Source organism: Platalea leucorodia (assembly GCF_965183815.1).
Source record: "Platalea leucorodia genome assembly, chromosome: Z".
NCBI lineage: Eukaryota > Metazoa > Chordata > Aves > Pelecaniformes > Threskiornithidae > Platalea > Platalea leucorodia.
In genome coordinates, this window is record NC_138858.1 from 20,348,614 (window position 1) to 20,367,928 (window position 19,315).

At 44.7% G+C, this 19,315-nt stretch overlaps 2 protein-coding genes across 3 annotated transcripts in view; one reads left to right on the plus strand and one right to left on the minus strand.

Moving 5' to 3' along the window:
* The window catches only part of SLC38A9 (solute carrier family 38 member 9), a 49,067-nt gene extending 43,270 nt beyond the window's left edge, over positions 1 to 5,797 (minus strand). For both annotated transcript variants that reach the window (XM_082335431.1, XM_082335429.1), the window contains exon 1: positions 5,740 to 5,797. The gene's annotated coding sequence lies outside the window, so the exon portion shown is untranslated. The remainder of the gene's footprint in view (positions 1 to 5,739) is intronic.
* Positions 5,798 to 12,307: 6,510 nt separating this feature from the next.
* DDX4 (DEAD-box helicase 4) overlaps positions 12,308 to 19,315 on the plus strand; it is a gene marked incomplete at both ends in the record, with an annotated part of 30,488 nt that continues 23,480 nt past the window's right edge. The window contains 2 exons of the mRNA XM_082335392.1: positions 12,308 to 12,625; positions 15,449 to 15,512. Of these exons, the coding sequence (XP_082191518.1) occupies positions 12,308 to 12,625; positions 15,449 to 15,512 (382 nt within the window). The remainder of the gene's footprint in view (positions 12,626 to 15,448; positions 15,513 to 19,315) is intronic.

A 19,315-nucleotide genomic window follows, 5' to 3' on the forward strand; every position in this document is an offset into this window, starting at 1 on the left:
ATTCGAAATAAATTCAAACCCCAAATACTCAGAAGTGTTTTTAGCCAGAATTTTCCAGAAGACTGTAGTACTGAGATCCCTTCCTTCCACAGGACCTGGTTTGTGGTGCCGATGAAGCAGACATTAAATGCTAATTTAAGATACTGCTTTGAACACATCCCTTCCTTAAAACCTGTTGTAAATAATGTATTTGTGCTTTACAACTCAGTTTGACAAATGCAGACAACATTGATCATCAGTTTGATTTTCTCTGCACTATGGCTATAAATAATGAACGCAGAACATTTTATAGTATTCCATAAAGAAAAATAATCCTTCCAAAACATAGCATACACTAAGTTTGGCTTGAAAGCATGATCTGGGGCTTACGGAGTTGTTGCTTACTGACTCTTTAGGGTCTACTTAAAAGCTGGGTTGGTGAAGACAGTCTATTTTTTAAGTGCTTATTGTTGAAAACAGATAGGTGAAGCTTACAACCAGCAAATTGATTACTTTACAAATAGATGCAGCTATCATGTATATAAAGGCTGCAGCGGGAGACAGTGCAGCCTAGAAGAAAATGGTGAGCAGAAGAGCAAAATGAAGAATGAACCTGATTAACCTCTCTCTTTTCTAATTTCTACCTCTTCTGGCTGGACTGCATTCTCAATAAACATTTTTAATACATGAGATGGAGCCAGTTGTGCTATCTGAACTTACTGCCTGACACTTTCCATTACAATAACCTCTTCTCAACTGCTTGCTTTACTAGTGTCCTAGTCGTTTAAAGATTTTTTTATACTGGGTATCTGGTCTATGTTCACCCCTTTCTAAAGATTTCTTTTAAAAACCTGTGATGACATGCAGTATTCTCTATATGATCTTAAAAGCCTATAACCAGGACTGTGATGTCAAACACCAAGAATTCATGTCAAAAATCAAAGGTGCTTGACAAATGCCATTCTGTTTGTATACTGTATGATACATCGTGGTTACAGTTTCCATGAACCCACTGTTGCATTCAGAGAATTACTATGGATCTTTGGGAATTAATGTATGTCTGCTTGGAAACGGAAAAGGCTGTTTTAAGGATACCTGACTCATTTGTTGTCAAACTGGATTTTCCTGCAAGTGGGAAAGAGGTTCATGCTAGCTGTAGTGCACCTGGAGCTGGCGATACGAATTCATAGTACTTTGTCCTCAGCAGTGCCATGAGTTAAAGGCATCGCTCTTCCCTGCTGCTCATTACAGAGTCACAGAATTGCTATGGTTAGAAACGACCTCTGAGATCACTAAGTCCAACCCAGCGGACATCATTCTCACAGTCCTTCCTCCCCCTATTTGCGGTGGCACAGCTATTTGTCGTCTTCCTTGTTTCGGTGGAATGAACAGGACTGGGGAATAGATCTGGCTAAAAAAATAAATCTAAGGAGGAAGATAATTGTTTTGGGTTTGGTCTGGGGTTGTCTGGTTGTAGTTCTGCAGAACCAGCAGTTTCACTGTCCAGTTGAAGAGACACGGGTATGGTTTGCAGAAGAAAGAAGGCAATACTGCTGGAAGTGCAACTAAAACCACAGCCTGAGGGACCACCGACCTCTGACAGTATGTTCCCCATTTTTTTCCTTCTGCTTAGAACCTGCTTTGTGTAATGCTGCAAAACAAGAGAGCATTTGTACTGTGCACCACCAAATGATGTTAAATACTTGGAAAGCAACCAAGTAACTCTCAAACTGAGCATTCAAAATTAGTGGACTTCTTCCTGTGCTTTATTCTTTACCCTTAGAATAAGGATAATGCCAATACTCGCCTTAGCTCATAGACACGTTTGAAGAGAAATTAACTTTTACATAAAACTTAGCTGTGATTCATACTAAGCACTGCAAAAAACATCCAAGAGGAACACCTACGGTTTGCTGAGCACCAAATAAGGCAGATCAGTCTCACGCAAAAGTGAACTGAACACTATCACTTTGCTGCTCTAACAAAACATTCCCTATTCTGAGAACTGTCCAGCTTGAGAAAAATAATCATCTGATACCTAAGTACTTCTAATCAATATCATAATTAATACGTACCAAGGTGACTAAGATTGCCTAGGCAATTTTAATTTTCATTACACTTAGCTAAGTTTAATACTCCAACCTTTGAATACTTCAACTTTGCAACTTCTATGCTTTTAAACACAGGTTTGGGTATTTCATTATCTGTGCACAGGTACTAGGTTTGCTTTGTAACAGATTTGGTAATGAATGAGAAATAGGGATTTTCTCCTCAACACATTGCACCCTATATTCTTCTCTAGAAACCCTTCTTGTCTCTCCAGGTCCTCTGCCATTTGCTTGTCACCATTCTACTCTTCTGCGAGTTTTCCTTTCACCGGCAGGGACCTGCTTTCTGTCCTCCTCTGCCACAAACATCATGTCTCTCCTCTCTTAACTTCTACTAGTGACAGCAGAGACGAAGATCAGAGAGAGTGCTAACTGCATTCTCCCACAACTGAAATCTTATTGATAAGGCAGGAATAAAGGAAGAAATCTTATGTTTTCCCCTGCAGCATGCTGCATTGCTGCTGAGGGGAAAAGGCTGTAAGAATGTTTTCTCTGCACCCATATTTCTTCTCCTTTCCAACTCAGCTTGGAGAGGAGAGCGTTTGGTTTTGCTTGCGAAACTCCTAACCTACCATGTAACAGATATCTGCTACTTAGTCCTCCAAGCATTTGACTCCAGGGGGAAATACTCTGGCTTTGCTACCCCCATGAAAGCGTTTAAGTGTTGTTGAAAACACCTCCCTAAATGTTCATGGCTGTATCTAGCATAGTTATTAAGATAAAAAGGTAAGTCTTCCACAACAGCTATGATAAAGGAAATACATTCTTGACATACCTGTGTAGTACCACAAACCTCACAAATTTGAAGCAATGTTGACACCAGCATCTTTTAAGAACTGTTGTACATTGCCTTAAAGTACACTCAGTTGTCCTCCTTTCACTTACGAAGGAATGGCTACATCTAGAAGGAAAATCTGAAGTACTCTTCCTGATATAAAAAATCTGTTCAAACCGTTAGCATGCTAAAATAAGTTTGGGATTCTCTTGTGGGTGAGGGCTTAAAACAGCAATTAGTTTTTCCAATCATACGCTATCAACACAGTCCTAACCATCCTTAATATCTAATCACCTACATGTTCGAACACCATTAATGTCAAGGTATCTTTCAATGGTCAAAAGTCTGCCCAGACTCTGAATCCTGTTGTCCCTTCTGTTTTCAGGACACAATTTCACTGGCTGCCTGTGGTGAAGCTGTCTTAGTATGCCCTCTTGCCCTGATTATAATTCTCCTACAAACAACTGAAGCACTACATCAGAAGGGCAGCAAAAGGGAACAAGTGGATGAGAACTTAATAATCCAGGTTTTCTGCTGCTGGTCATAAACTGGGAAGCAATACCTAGGGGTTTTCCCAGTCCCACTGAGGGCTACACACTACATGACTTTCAGATGGTAATCTAAACAGGGTTAGACCTTCATTAGTCCTCACTGGCTTGCCCCTATGAGTTTCTCCTTTTGCTGCCTTCAGGCTCTCCCTCTCTCTCCTGGTTACAAAGTCTGAAAAGCTTCAAGGAGTGAAGACCAGGACCCAAGAGATTTAGAAACCTCATTCTAGCCTGGTGGCTGTGCTGTGACCTGGTCTTCTTTGTATTGGATGACAACACTATATTGCAGTTTGCTTGCACTGTGAATCTAACAATGGTAGTTTATACCTTGGCTACAGATGTGTGTGTCAATGCTTTAAGATGAGATACCCATCTTAACAGATCATTCAGAGTTACAGCCCCGGCCATGTAAGAGGGTTACCAAACTGGTTTACCCCACAGCAGGAAGAAAACTGTGTTCATGTAGTCAGTCATCCTAGTCATCCCACAAGCACAAGACTGTGCTTAGCTGGTTTGTAGAACTGCTGTTTATCAGAGAACCTTCCATAGAGGGCAGGGGGAGGAAGGCAGAGAGGGGCACTGCCACCACAGCCTCTACCACGCCATCATGGCTACCAGAGCAGCTGGACGTGGTGCTGGAAAAACAGCAGCTGGACCTCTGAGAGCTGTTTATGCTCCACGTCACTAAAGCTGAAGCTGCTGCACAGACGTTAGCAGTGGTTCTGTAACAATTTCCTGGTGTAGAAGGAGACCCAGTGGACCAGCCACCACGGATGAAGCCAGAACTCTTTAATTTGGAAGTCACGCAACTTGAAATAAATGATCACAGAACTTAGTCACCTACAATTTGTTACTTTTCAAGCTGTTTAATTACAACTGCAGTCTTAAATTATTTTGGCAGGAATTTTGCACCAGAAGCTGTTCTTGTACTTATGTGCAGCAACAGTTTTCTTTGTTTTGAGATTTCTGGTGGTTCTTAAAAGGATAGCTCCCAGTCAATTAGCTTACACAAACACAACCATGACAATTTAAACTGTGGACACATTTTGTTTCATTTCTCCTAAAACCCCACGTCATACTCATGGTTTAAATGCAAGAATCCACTAATTAAAGTATTTAGTTCAAATAAGGAAAATGATTTTTAGAAGTGCTACTTGGTGTGACCTGGTCTTCTCTTAAGTTCTGAGCAGATGAATGGATGAATAAAGCTCAAGGCATAAATCTCAAGCAAACTGCAGGCTGTGCACATAGAAATTGTGAGAAATAAGCAGGGTCTACACTGAAAGACAAGGACTTCAAAGCAGGACAGAAGAACTCCTCGGTTCCTCTTTTGGGGCAGCGAGTCCTCCATCAGAAGGGACTGAAGAATGCTACACTGGTCCTAAGAGCAGTAGCATACTTTCAGAGCTCCTTAAAACCGGGATGGCTTGCCACCAGTTAGCTCATCCACAGTCTCCTACAACTGTATTGGTTGAAGATGATTTAAACTGTATAAGCAATGTAAGTCAGTAACTTTTTTGGGGGGAAAAAAAAAAACAATTCTTGAACATACAAACTGAACCACTGTGGAGCTTCTGTGTACTCAGACTGAACGAATGGGTATGTGGTTGCTGCCAGATGATAAGTCTAAGTAAATTAAGAAGAAATGGAACATTAATTTGATTTGTCTTCAACAGATAAAGTGTCTATTATTGGTATGTAGATGTTTTTTGTGGAGACTGTAAAGAAATACATACAAGAACATATAGTTATCACCTTAGGGATTAACTTAGATTTTTAACACCACTTTTTTTTTTAAGGTTACTGGGTCCACAGGCCCGTTAAAACCGATGTCAGCTGCTCCCTGGTTTCTGAATCGCCCGGAAAGCTTCCACGCCGTGCCCGCACCCCAGGCGACGCGCGGATGTTTCCCCCGCTCTCCCCCCCAACGCGTCGCGCCCCAAGCCGCCACGCTGCCGCCCGGGCCGCTCCGCCCCCGGCCCCGGGCCCCCTGCTCCCCGCTGAGCCAGCGCCCGCGGCGGCGGGCACGGCAGGGCACGGCAGAGCAGGGCGCCTCGGAGCCCGCCCGCCCGCCCGGTGGAGCGGAGCGGAGCGGAGGGTGGCAGCGCCTCGGCTCGGCCCGGCGGCCCGCCGCCCGCCGGGGGCTGAGCAGGCCGGGCTGCAGGCGGCGCCCCGCGCCGGCCAGCGCGGCTGAGGCAGCGCTCGCACGCCGCCCCGAGGGCCCCGCGGCGCGGCCCCGCTGAGCCGCCCTTCCCTTCCCGCCCCGCGCCCCGGCCGGGCCCGAGGCCGCTGCCGGCTGGCGCCGCACAAACAGACCCGGCTCCTCTACCTGCGGCGGCGGCACCGCCTCGCCTCGCTCCGCTCCGGCAGCCCCGCGCTCCCGCGGCGGCAACAGGAAGCACCCCAGGCCGGGGCCGGGGCCGGGGCCGGGGCGGGAGGCTCTCGGCGGGCCGCGTAGCTCCCGAGGGCGGCCCCGCTGAGGAAGGCGCCCGGGCGCTGCCGAGGGCGGGACTACGCTTCCCAGGGAGCCGTGCGCGGCGCGGCGCTTCCCGCCCTTCGCCTGCGCGCCGCTGCGGGCGGGGCCGAGGCCCAGGCCCGGGCGGGGGTGGCACCCGCGCAGCACCGAAGGCGAAAGGGCGGGTGTCGCTCTGAGGGGCCGCGGATTCGGGTCGGGGCCTGGGTGGTCTCGGTGGCGGCCTCCCGCCTCTTCTTCTGTGTAAGCAAAGTCTCCAGCTGGGCAGCGGAGCGCACCGGCCTCCCAGCCGCGGGGCTTTGCTGCTGGGAAGTGCGTGTGCTGCAGCAAAGCGTGCTCCGTGCCTCGCCCCGTTCTCAGGCGAGGTCCTTAGGGTATGGACAAGCGTTTACCAAACGGCCACGAAGAAAAGATTCGGATTTGCTGGTGATTGCTGATGAGGTGCCAATCACACACACAGAAAACAAGCAAGCAGCTCACCCATCTGCTTCCATGCTTTTGCAGTCGGTATGTTGACAAAGCATAGACATAACCCTTAACAAACCGCGCTGGTCTTGGCATGACTGGCGAAGCACCTTCTGTGGGGAATGGTGCATCATGAGTCTCCTGACTTGCTGGGGGAGGCATGCAAAGCTTGCTGAGCAAAGGGCAGGTAAGCAGACAGAACAGCAGCGACAATCAGCCAGCCAACACATTTTAGAAATAAACTATTTTTAATCTGAGGGGGGCGAGGGGGGGTTCATCCTAGTTAAAGCAAGTTGGGAACATGTCCTTTTCATAGTTGAGACCCTGGTTAAAGTAAAATTCTAGGGATATTTATAGCTCATTCTTGGGAAAACTGCTGAATTGCATGCAAGGAACACAGCACAGATAGCTTCCCCATGTGAGAGCAATATTACAAAACAAGCTAGACATAAATCCCAATCTGTACTTTCTGTTCAAGTGCAGCCCAAAACAGATTGTGTGGCTAGCAGCGGGACTGCTCTTGCAAGAAAACTGCTGTGTAATTGAATTTCAGACTGTGGGAGGAAATCAGGCAGCAGAGACTAACACCACCCATCATCCTGAAATTCAGCGGCACGCAAGCTGAGTTGGGCCAAAACTCTTGCTTCTGCATAGCCCAGCAAATTCACTATCATCTTTTGCCTCTGAGCCACTTTTAGAATCCAAGCGTACGTTGTGGCTCTTAGACATCGTTTTGGGTTTGCGTGCCAAGGTTTTGGTATCAGGGGCGCTGCAGGGGTGGCTTCTGCGAGAAGCTGCCAGAAGCTTCCCCCATGTCTGACAGAGCCAGTTCCAGCCAGCTCCAAGATGGACCTGCCGCTGGCCAGGGCCGAGCCCACCAGCGACGGCGGTAGTGCCTCTGTGATAACATATTTAAGAAGGGGGAAAAGTTGCTGTGCAACAGCAGCTGCAGCCAGAGAGAGGAGTGAGAATATGTGAGAGGAGCAGCCCTGCAGACACCAAGGTCAGTGGAGAAGGAAGGGGAGGAGGTGCTCCAGGCCCCAGAGCAGAGATTCCTCTGCAGCCCGTGGTGAAGCCCATGGTGAGGCAGGCTGTCCCCCTGCAGCCCAGGGTTAACGGTGGGGCAGAGATCCACCTGCAGCCTGTGGAGGACCCCACACTGGAGCAAGTGAATGCATGAAGGAGGCTGTGACCCCGTGGGAAGCCCGTGCTGGAGCAGGCTCCTGGCAGGACCTGTGGCCCCATGGAGAGACGAGCCCAGGCTGGAGCAGGTTTGCTGGCAGGGCTTGTGACTCCGCAGGGGACCCACGCTGGAGCGGTCTGTTCCTGAAGGACTGCGCCCATGGAAGGGACCCACGCTGGAGCAGTTCGTGAAGAACTGCAGCCTGTGGGAAGACTCACGATGGAGAAGTTGGTGGAGGACTGTCTGCCGTGGGAGGGACCCCACGCTGGAGCAGGGGAAAAGTGTGGAGTCCTCCCCCCCGAGGAGGAAGGAGTGGCAGAGGCAACGTGTGATGAACTGACCACAACCCCCATTCCCCGTCCCCCTGCACCGCTTGGGGGAGGAGGTTGAAAAATCGGGAGTGAAGTTGAGCCCGGGAAGAAGGGAGGGGTGGGGGTAAGGTCTTTTAAGATGTAGTTCTTATTTCTCCTTACCCTACTCTATTTGAGTGGTAATAAATTAAACTAATTTCCCCGAGTCGAGTCTGTTTTGCTTGTGACAGTAATTGGTGAATGATCTCTTCCTGTCCTTATCTCAAGCCACGAGCCTGTTGTATTTTCTCTCCCCCTGCCCAGCTGAGGAGGGGAGTGATAGAGTGCCTTTGGTGGGCACCTGGCGTCCAGCCAGGGCCAACCCACCACAGACATCTGAAGATCTTGGTTGATGAGTCAGGAAGTCTGTCCACCTGCTACCACATGAATTTGAAATGCAATGCTAACACCACATGCTGGTGCTATGAAAGTGAATTAAACTAAAATCTGCAAAAGTGGAGATGTGTGGAAAACTGATTTTTTTCAGCATGCAAGCAGCTAGTCTTACTCCTGCAAGGCTGTCCTCTGTGTCTTATGCTGTGAAAGACTTACATAGTTACTGCTATAGCAGATAGATGGCGTGTATTTCTTTGCATTCTTGGTCAGCAGCTACAGTCCTCAGAAGAGTTATGCTTAGGAAAAATGACTTACTCTAAGAACAGGAAGCGAGCCTATTCAGTTACTGTCCTGCAGTGTTTATGTTGTGGGTTTATATTCTGATGACACATTACCTTCTGGGCAAAGAGTGTCTCTTCCTGCATGCCTGGGCACTGTCTAGAAAAATGGGAGCCTAAATTTTTTTTGGACCTCTTAGTACATCTGTAAGACAAAGAAGGTATTAAATCCAGCTCTTTAAAAAATTTCCACCTCACACTATGTTGAATCTTCTTTTGCTCTGTTCTTGCTGGTATCAGATAATTGTAATATGCACAAATTCATAAAATTGAGGCATTATAGAACATTATAGCGGATGAACAAATAACTTTTCCCATCATTGCAAGCAGAGGCATGGTCACATGGCTAACAAACTTCAGTGGGTTTTGCATTTTGCTGGATAGAGATCTATTTTCCTCCAGACTTCTTTCTGAAAAATACAGATAATACATCAGCATTTAAGATGTAGAAACTGTGCTACATGGAAAATCTTGTTTGTGGGCAAAGAGAAAGCACACCTTACACATAAGTAAAGCCAAGAATTTGTTGTTAATGTAACTAAAATCCCAAGAATCTAAGCATTATTAATCCAGCTGTAATTGTTACACAAAAAGAAGAAAATTTTTTTATGTACGGTGCTTACTTTCTATGCCTTTTCCTGGCGGTACGCCTACCCTTCTACTGCTGCTCTGGGTGCTTTAGTTGGTGGTTTCACTCTTGGGCGGTGGTGAGATGAGGGGACTTCACAGCAAGTTGGCAGCATCTGGATTCCTTCTCTGGGAGGAATATGATGTTTATGTTGCTGCTTTCTTCTTCCTCGCTCTAGGGGGTTACGCTCACACTTGGGGTTATTTTTATAAGTTTTTGTAATATACTTTTATATCTGCAGCTCCATGTTCCATTTCAAGGTACTATATAAAATATCATTTATGTATGTTGGATACTACTTTGTTCTTTTTTGGCTCTAGGTGACTCTGCTTGAGTGGGTCTGGTTGGACAAAACAACCTCCAGGGCAGTCAGCAAATGTCTTGTGCAGCTTGTGCCCTGCCACCATGGTTTACATCAAATTGTTAGCAGCCTTAGGGGAAAAAAAAAAGTTGTAGCTCCCTGAAGAATCTTCAGAGTTGAACAAATTAGTTACATTTACCATGTAATTTCTTGGCATTCACAAAATGTCATTGTTTGGCTTCTCCTGCAGTAGTGGGAAGTAATTTGGGGGCAGCAGATAGTGTCCTACAATGAACAGAATCAAAGGAATAGAGGAAGACTACCGTTAAAAGTATTCACCTAAACTCTGTCTCCTTGAGCGAGTTAGGGAGTGCTGAACATGAAGTTATGCTGGCAAAGCTGAGGGAATGGTAACCTATTGATGGAAAGGAGGATGAACAATTCCGAAGCTCTCAGTTTGGCTTACGTGTACCAGAGTAGCACATCTACCATTAACCACAAATTTCTCAGGAAAACAGACATACTGCTCTTTTTCCTCTATGGACGTCCAAAATAGAGCTTCAGTGCTATGAAAACAGAAGCCGTTTTGGCTGATGAAGCAGCCTACTCTGTTTTCTTGTTTAGGAAACAAGTAAAATGGTGTGTTACAGAGTTAGTACAGTGGGTAGAATTAGCTCGCGAGCTTCCCTGCTAGTTCCAGATGCTGCTTCAGGAACTTGGGAACAGCTTTATACGCTTCCCCCAGAGATGCTCCCATTGCAAGTTCTTCATCCTTGGACATTGTGTATCTTACGGACCACTTACTGAAAGCTAATAACTCCCAGCAGCTGTCTTTGCTACCTGCACTAAGCACAGCCTCATATATCGTCCAGTGGTGCAGTTTTAATCTCACAGAGAGAGAGAAGCTGGTTTTTACGTTTCTTAGCTGCTTTGCATTCTAGGTTGAGCACAACCTGTGTCCTGTCCTGATGTTCCTGAAAAATGAGCAGCGATAAAGGACAGGGCTTAACTGACAACAAGTAAGGTGAAAATAACCAGAGCATTAGTTCAGAGACCACTTTCCAATAACCTCCATCTGCTGCAGGAATTTGCCTTGTTGTTGCCCAGAGCCCCTGCTAGACATTCAGATATTCACTGCAAAATTACAGAGCTAATGTGGCTTTTCTGCAACAGAAGACATTGAAGTCCTCAAACAGGCACACAGTTTTTCAAATAGTTTTTCTGTGTAGGAAAATGTGTTGAACATGGTGGAGCAGGTTAACAAGTATTGATCACATTTATGGGATGACATGTACTTCCTTTACAGTTTTCAGAATAAGCATTCCTGCCTTATTCCACAGCATGAAAAGAAGTACAGAGAAGACATACACTGCACCAGCAGCTCAGAAACACAAGCAGAAGTGTCAGAGTACTTGCCGCAATTTTTAATAGATGCATTGAACTGATACAAGTCCTATCCATGATGTTCTGCACTTCAACATAAGTAACACCCCTGAGCCAGGAATTTAGCCCTCTTTCTTTTCTCTACCAAGTCCGGTATAACAAAAAACTGTGGGAAGAGGGTGTTGTTCTTAAGTTTGGTGGTGGTTTTTTTTTTTTTTCTTAAATAAAATAAATAGCCTGTTTAACCTAATTAAACATTTCTTTTTTTTTATTCTAGCAAAGGGTTATGTTCTGTTAGCTGTTATGTTAATGCTTGAAAATCTTGTTTGCAGTAAAATGATCACAGAATCATAGAATACCAGGTTGGAAGGGACCTCAGGAATCATCTGGTCTAACCTTTCTAGCACAGTCTAGACGAGATGGCCCAGCACCCTGTCCAGCTGAGTCTTAAAAGTGTCCACTGTAGCGGAGTCAACCACTTCCCTGGGGAGATTATTCCAATGGTTGACTGTTCTCAGGGTGAAAAATTTACCTCTCGTGTCCAATCGGAATCTGCCTGGGAGTAACTTGTACCCGTTACCCCTTGTCCTCACCATGTGACTCCTTGTAAAAAGGGAGTCTCCATCTTCTTTGTAGCTCCCCTTTAAGTACTGGTACGTGGTGATGAGATCACCTCTAAGCCTCCTTTTCTCAAGGCTGAACAAACCCAGCTCTCTCAGCCTATCCTCATACTGCAGGCTTCCCAGACCCTTGATCATCTTGGTGGCCCTTCTCTGGACCCCCTCCAGCCTGTCCACATCTTTTTTGTGTAATGGGGACCAGAACTGTACACAGCATTGCAGGTGTGGCCTGACAATGTTAGTTGCAGTTCTGTCAAACAGTGGATTTCACTTTTATTAGAAGCAGATATTTGTAAAATAAACCACACCTTAACAGTCGTACATGAAGAAATTAAGGAATATTCAGATGCTCAGAAGCCGAGCAGGATCACCACCAATGGACAGAAATGCCCAGATACCGTGAACCTGCATTTTCCTGAGCTCCCTTTTCCTTCCGCATGCACCTCGGCTACCCCGAGGCCGCCGCTGCTCCCCACAGCGACAGAGGGCACAGGCAGGCACACCACGCACCGCCTCCCGCCCTCTCCCACCGCCGGAGGAGGTCACCGCGCCCAGGCCCAGGCCCAGGCCCAGGCCCAGGCCCAGGCCGCCCCTGCTCCACAAGCCGCAGCCACGCGCGCAGCGGCGCCCCGCCCCCGCCCGCCAGACGGCTCAACGCCCGCGCCGCGCGCTACCTCAGCCCCGCTACTAGCACCAGCACGCGCGCTTTGCCGGCGCTCCGCGCTCCTATTGGCTGGCGGGCGAGGCACGTGACGGGCCAGTAACTGCACGTGGCGGCGGCGTTATTAGGCGCCTCGGTGAGAGGCGCCATTTCCTTTCGATGGGGAGCTTCGGCGGCGGCGGAAAGGAGGTTTGGAGCGGGGCTGGCGCCTCTCCCATGGAAGCGGGAGGGTCTCCACCCAGAGGACTGCTCTCCGATGGAGTGGGGGTTGCGATGAGGACAGTGGGTGCTGGGACGGGCGGGCTCAATAGTGTCCCCTGCACAGTCGCGGCGGGACCCACTGGGGGCAGGCAGGGGGTCACCGCTAATGTGTTTTGTCTCCTGCAAGCAGATCTAGGAGGGCACAGCATGAACCAAGAGGACTGGAATGCAGAGATGGGGGATGAGGCATCACCAATCCTTCCACCCCTTGAGCAGGTATGGGGTGGCAACTACTGGGCTGTAGCATGTTTGCTTTTCTTCCCTTCCTCCCACTGCTCACCCTGCAGCCTAGGTGGCTGGCAGGCTGTGGTCCCCTGTTCGCGTGATTCCTGAAGCACCTGGAGGATCTTGCCCCTAACTTATATGTTGAAAACATGGTGTTTTCTTAACAAATAGTAGCAATTTCAGTTTCTCAAAATGTTGAGGTGCTTCGCCTTCCTGGAGGCTCCTGGGGCATGCTTAGTGTAGCCAGTTAGGTTTACTCTTCCAGCTGCTTAATGCTGTCTCCTTACATTGGGTTGTGAGAGGATGTGTGCTGTGTGGAAAAGTACGTGGCCTAAAAGTGGCACATAGTAGTAACTCATTAATTACGATACATTGGGCTATGAGTTGAGTACCTATGTGGATAGGCTAGTGGACCAGCAGAGGCTGGAAGGGAAGCAGCTTACCTACTAAATTTCTACCCTACCTACTTATGTAGGGTAGAAATTTAAAATTACAGATCAGTTGTGGTAAGGGGTATTCAAGTAAAGCTTTGTAACTACTGAAAGGGGTGATTCCTGTTGCCTGCCATGGGTGACTCTCTCAGTGATCTCCATTGTTCAGTTAATATTGCACTTCATGTTGTTCCCAAACTTTATGGTCTTAAATGCATAGCTGCCATCAGAAGGGGGAGGAGTGCGCCTCTTTGAGGATTATAGATAGGACTTTGAATATCACTTACAGTATGTTTTTGCAAATACGGTAGGCTGCTATAGGGGTTCACTGTTACTGAAGAGAGGAGGTTTCCTTCCCACCAGCAGTTTGCTTGCTGCTGTTTGTTCAGGTACCAGTGCTGCTTGTATAGTTCTGTGAGCTCTTTTCATTTTCTAACCTGAAGAGTACTCTGTAGTAATGCAGAAATGGCTTAGATAGCCTTGACCACAAAAGCTGGTAAAGAGAAAATAAATGGAACCTCATCTTTTCTTGACAGCAGTGAGTTGTTACATGGACTCATTTGCTCAGAAAACTGCAGTCTTAGAAAATGGGAATCTGACTTTTCAAGCAGGCTTAAATGTATATAGAAACCAAGTCAACTTCATTGCATCTGTAGCTCCGTATTTGTAAGTGGGTCTCATCATGATGGTCATAATCTAAAATAAGTTAACATGGTCACTGTATTCTGTAAAGTGATTCAGTCCTTTTGCTGTGTATTTTGAAAGTGTTTTTAATACCCAGCTTTTCAGGGAAGAAAAGCAAAGAGACTCATGGATCCTGACTGGGATTATGTAGCAGCTATGTTTCCAGATCTGGATAGTTCCCAGTCTTGTTTCCCAAGCTCTCAGGAAGCTATCATATATCCAGAAATAGGTGGAGCTGTTGCATCCTCTCAGATCTTCTGTTTAAGTTGCTTCTGTAAGTTGCATCTATGCTGCTTTCTGCCCTGCCCCCCCAAGTGTGCTGAGCTACTACAGCATTTGCAAACCCACCTCACTTAAACTGGAAAAGGGTGCTCGTAGAAATTATTCTCGAGTTAAATTCCTGTCAGGAGAAAAGCTACAGTTAGGTCAGGATGTAGTACATTTAAGTTGTTAAACTGTGTGCAGCTTAATGGTCTCAAGAGTTTGGCAGCAGGTGAGAAGAATTCTTAAAATACAGTTCTGGGGTTCATAGCAGAACTAGGGTGATGTCAGGTACCTACCTGAGCTAAATCTTGTGTAGAAATTGTTCCTATTCAATTTAGCTATTTTTTACATAGCAGCAAAATGCTTTGATGTGAAATGAGGGGTAAGATACAGGAGTGTAATCAGGGACAGCTGAAGAATAGTGTTTTGCTGCTTCTGATGTTGTTGAGTGATTACTGGTATTGAAAGAAGCTGCAGTAAATTTGAGGCAAATCTGTAATGAATCTTTGTTGGTGTTGGTCTTAATGGGTGTTTAAATTCAGCCTTGAGGAAGAGGAGAGGCGAATGCCTTATCCAGATGGGTGTGTAAGGCTAAAAGTAAGGTTGCCAAAAGAAGAAATTACAGCATACGCTTTCAGAATAGTAATTTTACCAGTTTGGGTTTAATTTCATGTAGTGGTTGCTAGCTACACTGAGAAGTGTGAAAGCTGTAGTAAAAAGCACAGTCTGGAAGTAAAAAGTTTAGTAGTTCTGTGATGTTCCCCAGTCAGCTGGTGTATTGGCTTACTAGTACATGTCTGGTTTTCATGAAACAGGAGAAAGTTAAACATGGCCTTTGCTGGAAATAAAACTGACCATAAGACTGAAATGTGAAAATTAGGTGCTGTTCTGAATTGTTTCAAATGGGGTATCTGAATCTTTGAATATATGAACAGGGACTGACGTATTTCAGGTGTTTCCTTTTAAGATAATCTGTAAGCATCCTCTAGTAAAACCCTAGAAATGTAGTCATGAAACTGATGAAAAGTTTTTATTCACAGTACAGAGTCTGAAAGATTGGAAAACAAAAATACTTCAAAAGATTATAGTATTGTTTTGAACAATAAATGTTTCTCATATTTAAGGCTTAAGATGTTTGTTCACAAGGTGACAAAGCTGATGCCTACATAAATCAGTGACAGAAGGCAAGGTATGCTTAATGCCACATGTCAGCTGTGTATAATGTCGTTTTGGTGACAGTCAGGTGCAAACAGTAGGCCATTTAGTATACTGAAGTGTAATAAACTGAAGTGGACAGAAGAGTCTGAGAGACTGCATTTCGGAAGGTGCAGATGGCAACGTCTTTCAAGTGCGAGACTTAGAAACTGCATTTGTAGTTATGTACTTTGCTTGGCCTGGGGTTAACATGATAATGTGCCTTTTTTTCTTTTTGTAGGCTAGCTTCTCTGAAAGACGAAATGGCCTCTCATCTGACTTCAGTCCAAGCGTAGGCTCATTCGGTATGTGAAAGGCACTTTTGATTTTACTGACATTTGGGGCAGTTGATCCCTTGAACAGTTTAGGAGATTAAAGAAAACCACAATGTTATAATTGTGATATTTTCATGTGTCCCTCATGGAGTAAGCAACATAAAATGATACAGGTAACATAACAAGTAGACTTTCCTTTTGACCCTCAACCCTTCTTTATTTACTGCAGTTACATGTTGAATATAGTATATAACCTCTAATGAGAGTCAGTAGGTGTTACCTCATAAGCATTTCTAAAACAGGCTGTGCTAAATGTGAACAGTATTGAAAATAAGTAAGTGTTACCTGCAATGTTGAGCAGTTCTAGCGAGGTCCTGTCTGACAGTTGTGTTGAAAATAAGAAAAGGTCAGATGAAGTTGTTGCACAGAAACTTAGATCCATTTAAAAAGAACCAACAAAAACCACAAGACAAAACATTGATGTTTGGTATCAAGTTTTGGTAGAGCATTCTTGGTTTAATGAAGATGATGTCTTTATAAACTTGAACAGAAGTTTTAGTTATAGAAATCAGAAGAAGTTTAGATATAGAACATAAAAGTTTTAAATATGCCGAGCCAGGGTTGCTCCTGAAGGTCACTTGCCCCAGGCTTTACTTTGTGTGACTCTATGGCAGTCAGGTCAGGAAACAGGTTTTGGTTAGAACTGACAATGTGGAATAAGGCAATCAGGGTATTCTCACCGTAGTCTCTGAACTTAGGAATGGTCTTTAAGACTGCTTGAGAATATTTTAACTTTAGTGAAATTCAGTCTGAGGTAAAAATTTCGAGCTTGTATCATTTAGTTGATCTAACTGTGGAAGAGCAACCTAAACTTTTATTTTAACAGATTGTGGTTAGCAGGAATTACTTTGGTATCCTAGAACAGCCCAGGCTGGAAGAGACCTCGAAAGATCATCTGGTCCAACCTCTTGTGGTAAAGGAAGCCTAGATGTGATTACCTAGCACCCTGTCCAATCCCATCTTGAAAATCTCCAGTGATGGGGACTCTACCATGTCCCTGGGGAGGTTGTTCCAGTGAATGATTGTTCTCACTGTAAAAAATTTCTTTCTTCTATCGAGATGAAACCTCTCCTAGTGCAACTTGTACCTGGTGCCCTTTGTCTTTTCCACGTGGCTCTTTGTGAAGAGAGAGCCCTTGTCCTCTTTGTAGCCACCCTTCGAGTATTGAAATACTGTGATGAGGTCCTCCCTGAGCCTTCTCTTCTCCAGGGAGAACAGACCTAACTTCCTCAGTCTTTCCTCATAGGGCAGCTTCTCCATATGTTTATAACTGCTCATGTGCTTATGAGCATTTAGAACATGGCAGTATTTTTATCTCTGATGTATCTCTCCCCTGCCTTTTAGCATATAGCTGAAGGGTAGACTTATTTCTCCAATTCCTTGTCCCCAAGATGCTGGGAAATTAGGAAGGGCAGAAACAAGGTATCACTTGTGCTACTTGAATTCCTCTGAATTTGGATGGTTCAAGGAAATAGAAAATTGGGAGGACAGACTTTGCATTCACCCTAGAACAGTAGAAATGTTTTATGAGGTGTCCAGGTTGCTAATTTCAGTAATGGTTTGATACAGAACAAATGGGAAAGGCAGTTTCTTGTGAAAAGAACTTGAATTGCAAGTCAGGTGGAAGTGTGCCTTGGAGCTTCATGTTTTGTTTGTTCCAACTCTTTTTCTGACTAGCTGTCAGCTCTGCCTGCTAACTTTTCCATTACATATTGCAAAAATAACTAAGTATTCTCTGATTTGTGCCTCTTGTACTCAACTCATGGCAGGGAGGGCTTTTCCGGCTGAAGGTCTTGCTTTCACTGTCATTAACCATTTATTCCTTTCCTGAGCTAAGCATATTGTGCCATTTTAGATCAGTGTGAGCAATTTCAAAGTGTCTGTTCTGGCTTAACACAATCTTCCTGATTCATCTTAGTTGCTAGGAAAGTCTACGAATGTTTTCAAGCGTAGGTAATAATACTGAGATTGCTTATTTATGCTAGATAAGAGCAAATCTTATTTGCTGTTTAAATAAGGACTTAAAGAACTAAAGCTGTTCAGGAAGTCCAGAGGTGAGGCTCTCAGTTGATAACATTATGCATCTTGTCTTGACCTTGTTTAAAAGGGATTTTTTAGGGATTTGTTCCCTACAACATGATGGAAAAAGGTGTCCTTTTTTTTTCCTTTTTCCAGAAAAGGCTGTGTGGGCCTTACTTCTTTTTTCCCCTTGCAAAACTTCTAATTTATGAACAGATTGTGCTTTAGCTGAGTTTTAAATTAAGTTCTCATGAGCTGCTCTCTTGTATGCAATGCACTTCTAGGCTCTATAGCTTATAACTATATTATTAGTGATATAGCTCGCTTGTTTGACACGAAATAGCATGAGTAGAATTAGTGTAGGCAGGTAAATCTCTTCCCCCCCCCCCCCCCCCCCCCCCCTTAAAACAATAGCTAGTGGTAGTATTCTTGTGTAAATCCTTGTAATGAGGATAAGCTAAAAGTAATATTGCATACTTGGAAATTATTTTTTTATAAAGCTTTACTTTGACTTAAACAAGTGAGTTCTTTGTATTGCTTCTTCATGAAAGCAAAACTTTCTTTACAAGCTGACTGTTGTGAATTTCCAATTCTGAAGGAACTTTTTTCTTTCCTGTTTTATACTCCTTTGGTACTTTAAAAAACAAACAAACAAACAAACAGACAAACAAAGCAAAACAAAACACTCACAAACCCCAGAATTTAAAGTCTTGCTAAAATGACATGTATTTAGTATATACAGGATTTGGGGCTGGATGTCTCTGGAATGGATTAAAATCAGGATTTTAAATCCCTATGTGCAGTAGAAAAATGAAGTCAATGCATATAAGGGTATCAGCAGATCTAACAGCTGTTGTTCAGGGATATGCTGATGCAATGCTAGATTTTAATTCCAGTGAATTGGAAACAAGGATTCATTCTAGTCCTCTTAGTCTATCAAATATTGCTTAAAAATTAGTAAATTTAGAGTGGTCAATTATGTAGCAATGAATTAAAAACTAGCGTTTGGTACTTCTAGACTCCCTATAAGACTAGTGAGCTTGCAAACCTATGTAGACATGAGTTGCATGAATAATTCACGTAGTAGGTGAATGATAATTGTGAAAGTTGCTATACTTCTATCAATCTTAATAGGTGGGTTGGCAAGTAAAAGTGCAGTCTGCAGTTGATTTGGTGTAAGTGCTAAGCGTAGCAGACTTGACTAAAGAATGATTATTGGTTCTACCCTGTTTGCTGTCTATAAATCTGTGGTTTTGTCTGGCATCTTCTATTACTAGAGGCAGTAAACACAGAGGGCAGCATGGTGAAGGAACTTTTTGAAGCAGGTGCTTTACTGATCAAGTATTTTGTTGGCACATGATGTGCTTTCCAAAAACTTTGACTATTGAATTAACTTAGTGTGCTTAAGGTGTGGAAATCTCAGTGGAAGAGGAGTGATGGAATAAGAATGCGTTAGGATGGCAAGTAAAGGGAGGAGTGTCCTCGCCCCTTTAAAGGCAAATAGACTTGGTCAATGGAAGCTGATCTGTTGGGTAAACCATAAAAATACTAATTTAAATAATGAGTAAGTTGGTTTTATTTGCTGCTTGTTACATGTTAAATATAAAGAAGAATATCAGAATCTTCTCTACTGGCTTTGCCACAACCTACTCACTTAAATCTTCCAAGTGAGCAGGAACTCTGAACATTGTTCAGACTATGAAAGCAGCAGTTTAACACTTCGTTTAGTGGTGTATGAGCAAAGTTTCCTAATT